We start from the raw sequence: 19,083 nt of genomic DNA, 5'->3' as shown, positions 1-19,083 counted from the left end.
TGTAGAAGAATCATATAGGCTGCCTGTTATTATTTAGACTGCACTGCTCCATCCCAGACTTACTGATCCAGAAGACTGGAGGAGAGGCTGAAGGAGAGGGTGGCTGGAGTTTCAATTTTCATGAACACACCCGTGATTCTTCAGCCCATACTTCGAAAACATTGCCCTGAGTTCCAGAGATCCAGAAAAATGACTATTGTTTCAGGAGATATGACAGGAAAGTCTTTAAATCTCACACATATTTTAAAAACAATCAGTTGTCTACACAGACACCAGGTTTTTATTTTTAAGAATACAGATAACACAAATTCACTTTCTCTCACTTAACAGGGATATTCTAACTGTAAGCCAAATAGTCACTTGAATTAAAGCAAATACATACTTTACAAATATTATCTTAGTTTCATGTTTACTACTCTAACTCTTTTGCTAACTTTCTCTTAGCAAGCGTGTTTAAAGTTCAAGAAATATCCACCAAGAAAGAATATCTCAAAATAAGGAGAAGCACAGCATTTCAACAGTTAACAGAAAAATTCAGAAACCTTTCTATTAGTCTCTAACAGTAAATTTAAAAAGCAAAATACAAAACTTTTCCAGAATGTTCACAGCCATATAAAAATAAAAGATGCCCATGCCTAAGAACTACAAAGAAATAGAGAAAAAAAGAGGAAGAGTTTGACTGGCTGGGGTGGGCATATCATGGAAACAATTTTCTTTTTACATTAATGTAAACTACAATAGTATGTACACAGTAAAAAAAACACCTTAAATCATAAAGAAAAAGAGAAATCCCAATTTAAATCTAATTGTTAGCTAATCTTTGTAAAAGCTAGTAGAGAACTTCTATGAAATACACCCAAGTTAAAATTAAAAAAAATAATAAAAGGTCCACACTCAAAATGTACTTGATTTGGTTCATCACTCAATTGTGGGATCCTTGAGAATCAGGCCCTAGCATACATAGCACCGGGCAAATAAATGCTGTTGAATAAAAATGAAGTTAACCACGCGTTTTTAAGACATTTTTAAAAGGACCAGGGAGAGAATGCCTTGTGATTTTGGTAAATTACCTAAAATATCGTTAGATATGCAGCATCTCAGGCCCCACCCAGAACTACAGAAACAGAACCTACATTTTTAACACGATCCATGGGTAATTCATACAGACCTTACAAATACCAGAATAAACGAGACAACATGTCGAAGCACTGAAATATAGTTTGCACTCCTACTACCAAGAGGAAATTCTGCAGTTGAGCACTGTACCAACCAGGTCCTGGCTCACTCTTTAACGGATACGGCACACACAGGAAGCGCATTGGTTAGGTAAAGTCAATTTCCTCTTTAGAAAGAATTCAAAAGCTCCTTCAGCTGTCGCAGGGCCTGACTACATTTTGTTTTTGTTTCAGAACCTCAGACAAAAAAGGAAGTATGTGAACACAAAGAAGTGAGAGGGCTAGAATCCATTTCCAAATCCACTTCTGTACTTTCATTGTAAATTTGGTCCCTTTGTTCATGGAATCCCAACCGTAGCTGTTTCAAACTTGATACTACCTCAGCACCATTTTCTTCTCCTTGAAATAGTTCATCATTTAAAGCCTCAGTTACCTTTAATCCAATCGTGTAACTAATCAAGTTCATCTGCTTGGCTTTATGAAACCTTTAAAAATACAGACTTCACTGCTCAGTGCATTTCTTCATATCTGATGTGGTCCAATGGTCCAATATGTTCATTCTTAGCTCATTAAATCTTCACAACATCTCTGTACTGCCGACAGTTGAAAAAGTGAAGCTCAAAGAAGTCACTTTCTCCAAGGCTTCACAGTGCCAGAACTGTCTGACTCCAAGGACCATGGTCTTTCCCCTCTACTGGGTTGTCTCATACTTAACCCATCCCATTTTAAAGAGTTCCCAGGTAAACCTGTAATTATGTACTGACTGAAGACATTTCCTGCTGTAACATGTCTTTCTTTCCCCTGCATGAAAAATCATGTGATAGACAAGGAACCAGCCCCAAATGCAACCTAGCTATTTTAGGGCAGAACTGTGGTGGTTTGTAACAACATAGATTTAAGAAGAAAATAAATGATACACAACTCAAGGACCCTCAAAAAGAAAACTTTAATATGCTTTGTTTATGTTGATTAATAATATTCTGAACCAATTTTCCACTAAAACCTCTATCACAACAGACTATTAAAATGTATTTACAAAATTTCCACTGCAGTTGGATCAAATCCCCAAGCAACTGTATTTTTAAAGTTTTAACATCAGCATGAGTCACAAAATACTAAAAATCATCAAGTTGATACACCAATACTAAGCCATGTAAAAGCCTAGTAAATATATACTTCCTAGCCTTCCAAGACAATATGGACAGATATACTTTCCTCCAGAGTTTAGCTACTAAAAAGTCTTAAAATCTATGTGGAATCTTATCTACAGACCAGAGATACAAAGGAAAGATAAAGTCAACTGAAACTGAAAAAGTAAGGGCACAGTCAACTGAAAATGAAGAAGCTAACCAAAATGTTTCTTCTCAGTTCATATGAAATGTATTGCATTAGGTATTTTTCTTTGCACTGACACCAATATTTTAGTCATTAAAAAATGATGATGGCAATAAAAATACAGCAACAGCTATCATCTAGAAAACCTATAATGTGCCAGATACTTATTACACGGTATCATTTAAATTCTACCACAACCCTAGGAAAAAAGCATCCGTAAATGGTAATACAGATGAACATGTGACAGCATGAAGCTAGGATAGGGGCAGAGAATTTGAATTGTCTGATTCTTGCAAGGACTTTACATGTCCATCTTGTCTCTCTTACAGTTCAACATTTTTTTTAATGCTTATTTGAAAACTTACAAAAGGAAAATCGTTATTATGATTTGGTACTCTGTTACATAGTGGCCCCCAGTGAACCATGAACTACACCTGCTGGTAGTCTTATCATTGTTTAGTCCTCCCTCCTAGGACGTAGGCGGGGCCTGTGAGTAGCACTGCAGGAACGTGCATAGCTATAGGGTGTAACTGACGCTGGGACAGTTCCAGGTTGCAGCCTTAAGAAAACCTGGCAACTTCTGCTTTTGCACTTAAGGGGGGCCTGAGCCACCATGTGAATATGGTTATCTTTCTGGAGAGAACAAGTGGAAGGTGGAGAAGAGCACGAGGTGCGAGAGGAAGAGAAATTGGCATAAAGGCCCAGCCATGCCAGCATTCCAACTGAGACCTGGTATCACTCAAGGCTCCAAACTAGTAAGTGAATGCTCTGTCTTGAAAATCCCAGTCTCAGCTTCATCTGACTGCAATGACATGTGCACTGCCAGCAAAATCAAGAGAACTGTCCAACTGAGCCCTTGTCAATCCCCAGAATAGTAAACAAATAAAATGACTGCTTTTTAAACCATTCCGCTTTGTCATAGTTTATTATGCAGCAACACATAACCAAACCATATAATAAAACAAATTATTTAAGTCTTTGTTATTTGCATTAATGAGTAGGGTGCATATAATCAAGACCATAGGCAGTCTAAAAAGAATGTCCACAAAATTACACCCACAACGTTCATAAAGGCACTCATTCAGTATGTATTGAGGCCTAGCATGTTCTGACCTCAAAAAACTGTCGCTCTGGTAAAGGAGACAGTTGCATGCAGACCTCCCTATAAAAAAATATATCAAGTTCTTATATAAGCGAGACAGACACAAACTGCCATAGGAGCTCAAAAGGGGTATTCTGCTGGGGAAGAGAGTAAGAGACATTTGCAGAGTAAGTTCCAGTTGGAGAAGAAGGGGATGTTACCTTGGATAACAATAACATTTAGTGGTATTATTGTCATGACTTAAGTTTATTAAGTGCTTTATATGTCCCAGGCATTGTACTAAGCATTTTAAATCCATTTCTCATTTTAATTCTCACATTGACCACGTAAAGTAGGTACTCTCCTTATCTCATTGTACAGATAGGAAAGTGAGGATCAGGAAAGTTAAGGTTCTCCGGGTCTCATGGCAAATAGTGACAAATGCTAACAAAGTAAAATAACTGCAAATGTAAGTGATTCATTGATACTCCTCAATAATAAAGCCTGTCCCACATCTGTTTGGCTTTTTAGGTCACAAATTAGCCATACTGATTACTAGGCTTATAGTAGTAAGAATAGCTCTTCTTTATCTGTAAAAAAGTTATTCTCTATAAATAAAATTTTACAAGACAATTTACATTGAAAAAAAACCTACACAGAGAAAAACTGGTCACCTCTGTGACAGTCACATACTTTTTAATTAACATCACTGATGTTAATTAACATTATTCATTTAGAAGGCTTGTTTTAATTCTCATCTGTATCCTATACTTCATGTGAGTCTTGGACTCAACAAGCAGCTTTCAGTGTCATAGTTATAGACAATTTGTAAAAAGAGTTACTTGAGAAAAGGTGACTGAAAATCCCATGTAAATATGTGGTCCTTTGTCCACAAATATATGTGCAAGTTTTTTTTTTCTTCATTGATTTGTTTTGCTTCTAGAGCTCAGATTCCAGTATCTTGCCATACCTGAGTCATACACTTCAGCCTACCACCAACAAATGCTCCATAAGTACCTATGTAATGGACTCTATTCACGATTGCATTAAAAATTAGACTGCACATGGGAAAATTTCCATAGTAAATGTTTGATATACTGCTAACCAAAAGAGAAAAATAGGTACAAAGTTGCATATACAGTAGTGCAAAATATTATGTCTAGAAGGATACACCAAAATGTTAACTGGTATTCTGTAAGTAGTAGAATTATGAGTTATTTTTAAATTATTTCATCTGTTCTTAGCTTTTCTCAGCTCTAGATTTAACCTTCTCTTAGGACACTACAACAGGGACATTTTAAGTACTACTGCAGGAACAAATTATTTTCAAACAGATTTTTAAACTGTTTTGAAAATGGGTAACAGAAAGGGAAGTGGGAGATAAAAGGAGCAATAATAGCTTTCTTTTCTTTGCTGAGCTACTAAGACTTCCTGCCCTGGTTTTCTGAAATAACTTTTTTTTCCTGCTGAGTTCTATATCTGTCTCAGTCTTTAACTAGTAGGCTATGTGTTTTCAAACTCTATTGAAATAATGATCTATAGAGAACCTGGTATTGTACATCAGCAATATCAAGATCACTAGTTAAATTTTTAAAAGATTATGTGAAATCCAAAACAAAATATAAAAGACAAATGGCCACATTACAGGTGTTAAGATATGCTAGGATAAGCACTGGCTTTGTTAATTATTGACCTGTATATCGCTGTATAATTATCTAACAAATCTATGCTATTTCAAACAATGTTTTAATTTGAAGATAAGCCACTGCTATTTATGACAGCACACCTATGGTTGAGGTTAAACTGTAGAAATCAGTAGAGAGCTGATGAAGCAGTAAGGGTATATATACTTTAAGGCAGTATGCCTCAGCTTATTTATTTATTTACTTACTTATTTATTTTGATATCATTAGTGTACAATTACTTGAACAACATTATGATCACTAGACTCCCCCCATTATCAAGTCCCCCCCACATACCCCATTACAGTCACTGTCCATCAGCATAGTGCCTCAGCTTTTAATGTGCATATGTATCACACCTGGAAGTCTTGTTAAACTACAGATTATGATTCAGTATGTCTGGGTGGGGTTCCTTTCTGCATTCTTCACAAGGTCATGATACCACCGCTGGGGTCATGGACCACACTTGCAGGAGCAGGGACCAAAGGGACATCACTGGTCAGAACTGGCAGGGTTTCTCACCATATAATTTCTTAATTAGGTGCCAGGGTCTGGCCCTTTACTCTGAAAGAACAGACTTGCTTTTGTTAAAGCCCTGAGACACACTAAAAGGCACATGAAGGCTAACACATTCATTTTAGAGTGAACTGTAACTATATATAGACTAGAATATTGATATTTTTCACTGTAAACACCTCCAGTACCTCCAGCTAATCCCCTTTGCTAGTATACAGGGAGGGCATTTTTGGACTTGCAAAGCTTAAGGACTAGGCCCCAGAGAGTGGCAGTGTCATCAAGATAGTGTCACCCTGTGAGGCATATGTGACTGGTCACCTGACTTCACTACATGATGCTACATGATAGATCAGCTATCTCTACTTACAACAAGCAGGAAAGCCCATCCTGTAGAAATAAACACGTGATGAAAAACACAATGGAAGTGAAATCTAAAAATGAATATATAAGAATTTAGGTTTTTCCTATTTGTTTTGTTTTTGAAGGATCAGCCACAAAAGAAAGAGTAAATCCATGAGGGGAACAGTCTGTTTCCTTGACCAAAATATTCCTAGAACCTATAAGTATCTCTGACCCATAGTAAGCACCCAATATTTAATGAGTGAATGAACAAATGAGTATTTAAGGACAGTGGGAGTTCATTTCTTTGGCATTTACATCTTAATACAAAGGATTTCAGGGAGCTATAGAGAACCATTCCTAATAATTTCAACATCAGTTAGGCCAGGCTGGCTATAAACATTATCTGATTTCCAGAAGATAGCAAACATCTCTCTAGCCTTTAATTTATTCAAACAGTAAGTGTTACAGACTACCCTTGCATTCCTTCACAGAACTTCCTTTTCTCTGAAGACAGAGGGTAGGGCCTAAACTTAACCACAAGAGGAGAAACTGCTACATGCTGGCAGTTGTTTTTGACGGAATAACTTAAAAGATTTTACTCTTCCTCCTCCTAGATTTTCATAGACATGATTTCTTAGCATGAGACAAATTTCACGAGAGATTTGTAAAGGGTAAGAAACAAAAGCAAAGATAAAAAGTATGCCAAGAGCTCTTGGAAAGGTTAAATAAAGAGTTACCGTATAGCCCAGCAATTCCTAGGTATATACTTAAAGAATTGAAAACATGACTTATATGTGAATGTTCATAGCAACATTATTCATAATAGCCAAAACGTGAAAATAACCCAAATGTCTATCAACTGGATAAATAAAATATGGTAAATCCATACAACAAATATTATTCTGCCATAAAAAGTACTGAAGTACTGATACATGCCCCCATAAAGATGGACCTTAAAAACAATATGCTGATGGTGGTGGGGGGCGTCTAGTAAACATAATGTTCCTAATGTAATTGTAGAATAATGATACAAAAAAAAAAAAATGCTGAGTCAAGGAAACCAGTCACAGATGGACGACACATATTGGGCAATTCCATTTATATGAAATATCCAGAATAAGCAAGTCCAAACAGAGATATAAAATAATTTAGTGGTTGCCAGGGGCCGGGGATGTGACAGCTAGTAAGTATGGGATTTCTTTTTGGGGTTATGGAAATGTTCTGAAATTAGATAATGGTGATGGTTACACAACTTTGTGAATATACTAAAAACCACTGAATTACACATTTTAAGGCAAGAATTTTATGGTATGTAAATTATATATCAATAAAACAATCATATGCCAAAAGGAAATAAAATCAGTGTGTAAAAAATATACACAAAGGGGAGCATCCCTTTCTCTCTGCTTTTCTCATCTTTCCTCCATGCAAAATCTTAAGACTAAAAAGCCACATATATTATGTAGTTATTCTGAAAATGACTGAAACCCTAAAAATATCCTAACCACCAAACAAAAGCAGCTGCTTATTTTGATGACATTTTTGTAACACGGCCTTCCTTCAAATCCAAGTTGACAGAGGACTTATTCTACAAAGCCAAATGTGTACAATCCACTAGAATTACCCTTGAGGGGAGACACGGCTCTAACTGGCACTGGCACAAAACACATTCCAATTCACAAAAGAGAACTACACTGTCATTCAGTCTAGTCAGAAGGCAGTGTCATCAGGAACCTAACTGTGATGGATGGATGCTCTCTTCATGTTTTCTGTCTCAAGCCCAAGACAATGGGCCTCAAAAACAAAGCAAAACAAAAACCCTTACTAAGCTACACTAAATTATAAGAAAGTATGTCCTGTATTTAAATTATTGCATAGAAAACATAAAAGAATGTAAGTCTGGAAATTGAATACTAAACCATTCAGATAGGGATATTAAATTTTTTTAATGCATTCCATATTATACAAGAAATTAATAAGTACTATTCCTGGGTGCTAACTCTATTCATTTTGTATCAACTCTACTGCTTTTTAATTGCTTGATGCAGTTAAACAATGGACATGCTCATATATAAGGTATCTTAACTGGCTGAAACATTAGTCATATAATAAGAAATACTTTAATCTCCTTTTAAACAATGTCCTAGATTTAGAAACTATTTCAAAATAGCAGAAGTAATCATGTAGATGAACTGGAAATCAAGATGAATGTTTTGGAAGAGACCTTAAAAAGCATTCACCAAATCAGGACAACCACATCTAGATTTTGCTATTAAACTGTGAATGATGCTTGGTTTACACAAGCGCTACAAGGATTTAAAAATATATAACACGTGAAGCATGTTGAGCGTTCTTAATGATGAGAGCCAAAGGCACTATCACCATGGCACTATTCTACTAGATGCATATTTTCAGATTCTCTGCACCCTGGGAGTTACCATGTTGATAATACAGATTAATATCAAGTGTGATGGAGAAAAATCCCACCTGCCCAAGAGATTTCCACTCAGATAGAATTCCACACATTCAAAGAGCATTTATTAAGCTACCCCTGTAAACAGTAGCTTGAGGATTATCTGTCCTATTACACGTTGAGAATGAGTTACATCTCTTTCTGTATACGTTCCAAGGGGTAGAGAAACCATGTGGCCTTCCTATGTCTTTGATAACCTTGCCCCCATGGAACAGATGACTGCTGTCACTTGAAAGTATATTTAGCTTCTCCTTTCAGCACTCCTCTCTTTAAACCTGTTTTTCCGTTTCCCTACACCGTTTATTCCATCCCTGGAGTACTTGATTTTCCTTCTTTTGCTCTTCCAACACAGCTTCACCTTAAATTCCAGACCATCTAGAATTTTTTTAAGGCATTCAAGATCATATGAGATAATGAAGTACTCCTTTCAGGCATTAATCCCATCCATTTACTGTTACCGCTACTGCTTCTCAGTCCCCTCCTACCTCCCTCTCTCTTCAGCCCTCCCTTTCTATATTCATGTTGCCTCCACCTTCAGCTCTCCCCAAGTCACTGCCCCACATTTTCCTCAGGCTCTCTAATCCCCACGGCAGTCTCCATCCCCGCGGCAGGTTTTTCCAAAGAATCTCCACCTCCCCCAACTCTCCATCATCCCTACCCTCGGTGACGCCCTCTCATTTTGCTGCGGTCCCTCACTCTCCCCAACCTCGGATTCCACCCCTACCCCCATCACGGCCCTACACAGTTTAGGGAACGCAGCTCACACTCTCCCTCGATCCCCCAAACTTGTCTCTTCCCCTTAAGACAACCTCCAGTACCCACATCCCCCATTCCCGGACCCCGCTAGGTCTCCCTGCACCTTCAGAGACTCTTGCCTTCTCCCTTCAGAGTTTTGGACACTCTCACCGCTCGGCGCGCTCCTTGCCCGCGTCCACCCGCTGGGCACCCCGTGCCCTCCCCGGGGCCCACAGCGCCCCTCCGGGAGCGGCCCTCCGACCTGCCTCCGCGCCTCCCGCAGCCCCTGCAGCCTCTGGCCCAGCTCCCGCCTGTAACTCTGCGCCGCCTCCACGTTCTCGCGAGCCTCCTGCAGCAACACCTCGGGCTCCAGATCCATCGCCCTCTCCGGCCACTCGGCCGGCGGCTGCGGGCGCGGTTCCCGACTGTCCCGGGCGCCGCCGAGCGGCCACGCGCAGGCGGAAGCACCGCCCCGCCCCGCCCCTCTGCAGCCTTGATTGACAGTCGCGCGCCGGCGCCACGTGCAACCGTCGTCCGGGTCTCAGCGCCGACCGACTCGCAGGCCCACCTGGCCTCCGCTGGGCTCCCACGCAGCTCCTGGGCGGCGATGCTCACTCAGGGAAGGATTAATAACTACACCTACATCTTATGTCATTCAATACCAGTCCTCCTTGGATCTCCATTTCACAGAGCAGGGAGGGGAATAAACTCCCAAACAGTCGGCATTCGAACCCAGATGATTCTTAAACCGTCATTGTCCTACCTCCGTAGCAAAGGAGCAACTGTTTTAGGAGGTTGTGAAGCACCAGCTCAGCGGGATCCCACAAGGGCCCCGCCTCGCAGAAGCTCCTAGTCTACTGAGGCAGCCAAGACAGGCCTAAGCAATGACCAGCTGTATGTACAGCAATCCTGGCAGAGACGAGTGTTAGCAAATTTTTTCTCTGAAGGTCAGGTAGTAAGAATTTGGAGCTTGGAGGGCTGTAAGGTTTCTGTTACACTATATAGGAAGTAAGTGGACGTGACCCTGTGCAAGTAAAATTTTATGGCACAGATGTGAATTTCACATAATTTTCACATGTCACGAAATATTCTTTGAATCTTTTTTCATCTATCTGAAAAGGTAAAAACTATTCTTCATTCAGGGGCCATACAAAAATATGTAGTGGGTCATATTTGGCCCTGGGTCATTGTCAGCTGACCCCTGGCCAAGGATATTCGAGGTGAAAGTTGCCTCAGGCAGGAAACAGAGACAAGGTCACACAGTGAATCTGTACTACAGGCTAGATCCCAGTTTTCCTGGGTCAGACTAAAGCTTTCTATCACATTGTTTTGTGCTTAATAAGTGACACTTGGGACTAGGGAACTTTTAAAAAGGGAGGCTGGAGAAAATAGGAAATTAGCTTTATCCTGAAAATAAGGTAGCCAAGTACTTAGTAAATACTCAACAAGTATCTGTTGAATGAATCAAGGTATTATTAACTGACCAAAAAGAGTGAGGAAAGGCACCTCATCTAAGAAAAAATTAAGTGAGGAAAGGTATAAGGACTTGGAGGCAGAAATAAAAGCAGATTGTTTAAGAAAGAAGGAAGAGACCATTTTGACTGGACAAGTAGGACTGGCCGGTAGCGCTGAATAATATATTAGGAGAGGATGTTGAGAGAAGAGTAGAGCAGTAGAGTTCAGAATTAAGAAGCTTTGACTTTAATGAGTAGACATTAAAGGTTTTTGCCTGGGCAGTCACAATTACAAAGCAATGTTTCTAGTGAGGTGGGACTTGGGTCTGTCTTAAGGTAAGGGTTGACATATAGTATATTCTCAATAAATATTTGTTCAGTGAAATGAATATACAGAATCAATGGAGGAAATAACATATGGTATTAGTCCAGGTATGATATGATTAAGGCTTGAATTAGGATGTTGGCCTTTACAGAGGTTTGACAGTAAAAGCAGGGAAAAAGACAGTCAAATGGTTCAAGGCAATAGGAGGATTCAGGGACAGCCTAAGTAAAAAACAGGATTTATTAAATGTTCTTGAATATAGTATGTTCTGATAGTTCTCTAAAGCTAATTGAATACAACTGGATTCCACCCGAGAGCTTTCCTATGTGAATATTTTTTTTTATTAAAAGAAAAATGTCCATAAGTCCAAGACATTAATCTGAGTCTTATTCAACTTTATTTCCTTGATGTACTACTGATGGAAGGCAGAAAATATGTATCTAATATATCCACACTATATGAAAAAAAATACTAAGAAAATCGCACACCACTCCCCCAAGACTTGACATTTTTGGATACATTATTTCACTTTATAGCACAAGTTCCCAAAGGGTAAATACTCTGGTTGATAACAGAGAGGAAGACTGATTTAGAGGTGGAAGTGATAGAAGCCAGTGAACCATCAGACAGGGTTTTACAAAATTTTTATCTCCATGCCATCACATTGGCCTAGAATTGACTTCAAGTTTACTTAGAGCAGATTCAAATACCTGGACTCATCATGCTAATAAGACTTATAAGAAACAAATTAAACTTGATAATTTATTTATTTAGGATAAGAATATAATTGCTGAGAAAATTGCAACAGCTGGATAATCAAGTTGTAACCACAGACTTGTTTGGTAAACATGGATTCAGTCCAAAATACTTTTGTCATCTGGTCAGCAAAGTATCTCTCACCCCTCTCCAACCTTTTCTCAAAAAAAGAAAAAAGGCTTTTAACTGGACTGAGCACATACAATTTTTTTTACTCTCTGACTCTCTTTTTGCATACTTAATTCTTTAGAATCAACTGGGTACAGCTAAATGAATCTTAGTTTTTGAACAGCAACTCATACAAAGTAATATTCTCCAGCAATACAAAACAATTAAGAGATAGTTCTAATATTGACTTGTGTCTCTTAGAGAAAGTTTTTTATTAAGGCTATTTTTTTTAATTTTGACAACTCAGATTTACAGAAATTTCAGAAACCAACAGAAAATTTGCAAAAGCAGTGCAAAATTTTTTTTCCTGAATAAACCACTTGAGAATAAGTTGCCAACATCCTGTAAGTACATTCTTTTATGCGCCCACAATGCAACCATCAAAATCAGAAACTGAACACTGATACTCTATTATATGTAAACCTACATCCCCCATTCAAGTTTAATCAATTGTCACAATGATGCCCTTTATAGCAAATGGATCCAGTCCAGAATCACTTGTTGCATTGGATAATCTTATCTCCTGGCAGGCACCATAAATCATAAAAACTCTTGTTAATATCCTTTTTTCCACTCCCATTCTCTTATTCCCCATTAGTGCCCTGGAATTTCTCCCTCCATCTTTTACTACCTAATCAGTGCAAACCCCCTGATGTCCAGCTTTCTTCTTCCCACCAGCCTCCTCAGTCATTTCTCTCAATTTTGTACCAAAGAAGCTAGGGAGCCAGGTTGAAGGCAACCTGTAAGTGACAAGGTGAAGGCAAAATTCCCTTTTGTTGGTAGGTTGGGGTATAAGGGCCAAGGCTGAGAATGTATATATATTAATACGTTTTGTTTCTCTCAGTCTTTTCTGAGTTTACCTCAGTGTCCTCTTGATTTATTCAGAATGTTCCTTAATAGCTTTAGTATACATTTACATCTTTTACATAGGTCAGTTGCACCTAGAATCTCCTTTTTCCTGTCTGGGCCTTTTTTCGTCTTACATTCTTTATGATACCTTCGGCTGCAAGTTACAAAATACTCTAACTTTAACAATAAAGGAGATTCATTGCCTAATAAAGAATACTTGAAAAGGCTTTAAGGCTAGTTTCATTAAAAGGTCAGACTTCCTAACTCTTTCCTCTGCCATTTTTATCATTATCTTATTTTAAGCCTGCTTAATCTTACACTCCCTAGTAATCGATTGTACTACTTTCTTTACTGTGGTTTTATTACCTACATATTTAGCCTTAGTAAGACATCCGTCTAAAGCAGTCCCTCCAAAATACACTGTAGAGATGGTTTGTGGGAGCTAAATTTTCTCAGCTTTTGCTTTTCTGGAAACTGTTTAATCCCTCCTTCAAATTTAAATTTTATTCTTGGGTCAAGGCCCTTCCGCTTCATTGCATTAAATGTATCCTGCCACTCCCTTCTGGCCTGTAAGGATTCTGTTGAGAAGTTCTGATGATAGCCTGATGGGTTTTCCTTTGCATGTGACCTTTTTACTCTCTATGCCTGCTTTTCACTTGTTAAGATTAGTTTTATGGCCCAAAATATGATGTCACAGTGAATGTCATAATGCACACTTGAAAAGAATGCCCATTGTGCTGTGGCCAGGTTACATACCTGAATGTCATCAGGTCCTGTTGGTTGGTGGTGTTGGTCTATGGTGGTGGTGTTCGAGTTACAGACTTTCCTCTTTTCAGTTGTATCAATTTCTCCTTCATGTAATTTGAAGCTCTTTTGTCAGGTGAGTGTACATTTAGAATTTGATGAATGGAATCATAACATTATGTAATGTCCCTCTTTACTCCTTATAATTTTCATAGCTCTAAAGCTCTGAATATTGTGTCTGGTAATAAGATAGCCTTTAGCTTCCTTTTGTTTAATATTTCACATTTCCCTTAATGGAGGTCAGATTCTCGTAGCTTTCCATCATCTGTGTCTTTCTCTCTCTCTCTCTATTTTTTTTTTACATTCATTCCACAAGACTTTTGCTTAGATGAAAGATTCTCTTCTGGGTTGGCAGTTCTTTTCTTTCCTCACTTTAAAGATATTTTTCCACATTCTGTGGCCTCCATTGTATTTCATGAGAAATCTGTAATCATTCACATTTTAGTTTATCTTTGGTTTTCAGCATTATGACATGTTTAGGCCCTATCAGGCCTAACTGTTTGCTCCTGATTTTGAGTTGAGGCCTTCTCAGACCTAAACTCTTTGAATTTGCTCTGTTTGGGGCTTGCTGAGCGTCTTGAATCTCTAAATTTATGTTTTTGTCAAATCTGTGATCTTTTCAAACTTTTAGTAAGAATTGTTTTCTCTAAAATAATTAAAATTTCTTTTCCTTTATATAACACCTATAATGTGAAATTTAGACAAATTGATACTGTCCCACAAGTTTCTAAGGATGTATTCATTATTTCCAATGTTTTTTACTCTCTTCAGTGTAGATAATTTCTATTGCTTTATTATCTTCAAGTTTACAGACTCTTCTATCATCTCTGTTCAGTGGTTGAGCCCATGCAATTTCTTTTAATTATATTTTTCAGTTCTAAATTTTCCATGTGGATATTTTTTTATGGTTTGTATTTTTCTGCTAAGAACTTAAGTCTTTCCAGTTTTTTCAAGAGTGTGAACCATTAGCGTATTTACTATGCTTATAACAGCTGCTTTAAAGTCTTTATATGATAATTCCAGCGTGAGGCATCTCAAAATAGGCATCTGTCCTTTCTTTCCCTTGATAATTTGTCACATTTTCCAGTTGTGTGTATGTGTGTGTTGTTTGTTTCAGCATGTGGAGTAAAGTTTGAATTTTATTCTGGCCATTTTGTATGTGATATTGTCATTTCTGAGTCATGTTTGCATCTTCTCAAGAAAGTTGATTTGTTTTATTTATTTACTTACTTTTAATTTTCAGTAAGGTATGATTGATATACACTCTTATGAAGGTTTCACATGAAAAAACAATGTGGTTACTACATTTACCCATATTATCAAGTCCTCACCCATACCCCAATGCAGTCACTGTCCATCAGTGCACCAAGATGCCACAGATCCAATATGTGCCTTCTCTGTGGTACACTGTTCTCCTGGTGATCCCCCACGCCATGTGTACTAAACATAATAACCCTCAATCCCCTTCTCCCTCCCTCCCACCCACCCTCCCACACCCCTCCCCTTTGGCAACGTTCTTTCAGTTGTACTGACTTTTGTTTCTCTGCAAAAAACTAGCTTTGATTTTACTGATTTTGTTGTTTAGTTTCATTGATTTCTATTCTGTCTTTAGTATGTCCTTCTGTATTTAGTTTTGGTGTTATTTGCTTTTCTCTTTCTAGATTTTAAGAATGGGAGCTTAGATTATTCATTGGAGTCTTTTTCTCCTATGATTTAGTGCCTTAATTTCTGAGTAAGAATCCTGTAAATTTGATGTTATAATTTTATTTTCATGCAATTCATATTATTCTCTCTTTTCCCTTGAAATATCTTTATTGACCCATGGGTTACTTAGAAGTGTATGTAATTTCCAAATTTGAGGTTGTTTTGCTTTTAACTGTTTTGTTACTGATTTTAAGTTTATTACCCTCTTATCAGAAAATGTTTTGTATGAATAGAAATTTTTCACTTGTTAAGATTAGTTTTATGGCCCAAAATACGATGTCACAGTGAATGTCATAATGCACACTTGAAAAGAATGTCCATTGTGTTGTGGCCAGGTTACATACCTGAATGTCGTTAGGTCCTGTTGGTTGGTGGTGTTGGTCTGTGGTGGTGGTGTTCAAGTTACAGACTTTTCTCTTTTCAATTGTACCAATTTTTCCTTCATGTAATTTGAAGCTCTTTTGTCAGGTGAGTGTACATTTAGAATTTGATGAATGGAATCATAACATTATGTAATGTCCCTCTTTACTCCTTGTAATTTCTATAGCTCTGAAGCTCTGAATATTTTGTCTGGTATTACTATAGCCTTTAGCTTTCTTTTATTTAATATTTCACATTTCCCTTAATGGAGGTCAGATTCTCATAGCTTTCCATCATTTGTGTCTTTCTCTCTCTTTTTTTTTTTTTTGCATTCATTCACAAGACTTTTGCTTAGATGAAGGATTCTCTTCTGGGCTGGCAGTTCTTTTCTTTCCTCACTTTAAAGATATTTTTCCACATTCTGTGGCCTCCATTGTATTTCATGAGAAATCTGTAATCATTCACATTTTAGCTTATCTTTGGTTTTCAGCATTATGACATGTTTAGGCCCTATCAGGCCTAACTGTTTGTTCCTGATTTTGAGTTGAGGCCTTCTCAGACCTAAACTCTTTGAATTTGCTCTGTTTGGGGCTTGCTGAGCGTCTTGAATCTCTAAATTTATGTTTTTGTCAAATCTGTGATCTTTTCAGCTTTTAGTAAGAATTGTTTTCTCTAAAATAATTAAAATTTCTTTTCCTTTATATAACACCTATAATGTGAAATTTAGACAAATTGATACTGTCCCACAAGTTTCTAAGGATGTATTCTTTTTTCCAATGTTTTTTCCTCTCTTCAGTATAGATAATTTCTATTGCTTTATCTTCAAGTTTACAGACTCTTCTATCATCTCTGTTCAGTGGTTGAGCCCATGCAATTTCTTTTAATTATATTTTTCAGTTCTAAATTTTTCCATATGAATCTTTTTTTATAGTTTGTATTTTTCTGCTAAGAACTTGTCTTTCCAGTTTTTCAAGAGTGTTAACCATTAGCACATTTACTATGCTTATAACAGCTGCTTTAAAGTCTTTATATGATAATTCCAGTGTGAGGCATCTCAAAATAGACATCTGTCCTTTCTTTCCCTTGATAATTTGTCACATTTTCCAGTTGTGTGTATGTGTGTGTTGTTTGTTTCAGCATGTGGAGTAAAGTTTGAATTTTCTTCTGGCCACTTTTGAATATGATACTGTGATTTCTGAGTCATGTTTGCATCTTCTCAAGAAGGTTGATTTGTTTTATTTATTTACTTACTTTTAATTTTTGTAAGGTATGATTGATATACACTCTTATGAAGGTTTCACATGAAAAAACAATGTGGTTACCTCATTTACCCATATTATCAAGTCCTCACCCATACCCAAATGCAGTCACTGTCCATCAGTGCAGCAAGATGCCACAGATCCACGATGTGCCTTCTCTGTGATACACTGTTCTCCCCGTGACCCCCCACACCATGTGTACTAAACATAATATCTCTCAATCCCCTTCTCACTCTCTCCCCACCTACCCTCCCCTTTGGTAACCATTAGTTCCTTCTTGGAGTCTCTGAGTCTGCTGCTATTTTGTTCCTTCAGTTTTGCTTCATTGTTATACTCCACAAATGAGGGTAATGCTTTGGTATTTGTCTTTCTCCGCGACGCTTATTTCACTGAGCATAATGTCCTCCAGCTCCATGCATGTTGTTGTAAATGGTACAACTTCTTTCTTTTGGCAAATAGTATTCCAGTGTGTATATGTACCACATCTTTATCCATTCACCTACTGATGGACACTTAGGTTGCTTCCATATCTTGTGTATTGTAAAAAAGTGCTGCGATAAACATAGGGGTGCATATGTCTTCTTGAATCTGAGAACTTTTATTCTTTGGGTAAATTCCAAGGAGTGGGATTCCCGGGTCAAATGGTATTTCTATTTTTAGTTTTTTGAGGAACCTCCATATTGCTTTCCATAATGGTTGAACCAGCTTACATTCCACCAGCAGTGTAGGAGGGTGCCCCTTTCTCAGCATCCTCACCAGCATTTGTTTTTCTTAGTCTTTTCGATGCTGGCCATCCTTACTGGGTGAGGTCATGATTTGTTTGTTTTAGATGACACGTTCTGTCTCACTTTCTGTATGTGGTGCTTCTAATACTAGTTCTGTTTTCAAAACTTTCCCTGAGCTCTTTGCATTTGCCCTGTGCTACGTGTCTCAGTGATAGCCTAGGACTTAGGCAGTAGTATATGTCATTCATTATTAGTTCACTTTCTCATAGTCTTTGCTATACTTTCTGAGTCTATTTTCAACAAACACAAGTTGTTATTTGTATTACTTCATACCCAGAATGGGGCTGTCTTTTCCAGTTATTTTCTTCTCCATGGTTTCCTCCATACTCTTCAGTTTCCAGTGGCCTTTTCCCATTTACTTTGATCAGAAAGACACAGACATGTTTAGACTTCTGCATTGTACAGTTCCCCCGTATCTGGGGCTGTTCTTGCTTAAAGTGCAGAAAGAAGAGAGAAAATGAGAAAATACATAATGACAGTTCCCCTCATCCTTTGTGAATGACAGAGACCCTGTTTCCTAGCTTTCCTGGCCTGAGAGTGAGGTTTTTCTCACAGGGCTGTTCTGTTCCTTTGGCACTGCATGTCTGTGGCTGAGAGAAAAAAGAAAAGGGGAAAAATGGCATATTTCCTAACAATCTGAACATCACAGGGTCCCCTTGGACAGAAGAGCAGGATTCCTTTTAAGGGTTTTCTTGTCATCAGCACTATCAAAATAGTTACTCAGGCAACTCTTTGGTCAAAGCCAGGAGATAGAGGAAAGCGGAATCAGAAAACTCATGACCACACCCATTATATTTCAGGTTTTGACTTCTCTGTCTAATTATTTATATTACCTGCTTATGGAATATTGATATCCTTTGGCCATTTATATATTGTTGGATTAGGTACTTTGTGAATGATTTGAATAATGTGTATATATTTAAGGAATATTAACCCTTAATGTGGATGTTTCTGTTCTTGTGTTTGACTCAAATTTTTTGACGTAGAAATTTTTTTAATGAGTTAGTCTTTTGTGGATTAAAAAAATTTGCTAAAAGCTGTTTGGATAGTCTCCCTAATCAGAGTTTGTGTTGTAGTTTTAAAACATTCTATTTTATTTTTCTCAAATTTGAGCAAAATTTCTTAAAATTTTTAAAGGGGCTCTAGGAAGAAGAATTAAGTAATCATTTAGTCCAACAAATATCTGTATATTATCTATAAGAGGGAGTGTGTAGGATGTACAGAGGCAATGTAAAGATGAATGAGTCACATCGTGCCTACTTGTCTAGAGCAGAGGGGTA

General features: G+C 37.7%; 1 protein-coding gene across 1 annotated transcript in view; it reads right to left on the bottom strand.

Moving 5' to 3' along the window:
- Positions 1-9,800, bottom strand: part of CRLF3 (cytokine receptor like factor 3) — a 35,030-nt gene extending 25,230 nt beyond the window's left edge. Inside the window, exon 1 of the mRNA XM_073235122.1 lies at positions 9,602-9,800. Coding sequence (XP_073091223.1) covers positions 9,602-9,718 — 117 coding nt within the window. The 5' untranslated portion in view covers positions 9,719-9,800. The remainder of the gene's footprint in view (positions 1-9,601) is intronic.
- Positions 9,801-19,083: the final 9,283 nt, after the last annotated feature.

This window comes from Manis javanica, chromosome 4 (assembly GCF_040802235.1).
Source record: "Manis javanica isolate MJ-LG chromosome 4, MJ_LKY, whole genome shotgun sequence".
In the NCBI taxonomy this organism is placed as follows: domain Eukaryota; kingdom Metazoa; phylum Chordata; class Mammalia; order Pholidota; family Manidae; genus Manis; species Manis javanica.
The sequence above is the reverse complement of the archived record's forward strand: the minus strand, read 5'-3'. Positions and strand labels throughout refer to the sequence as shown.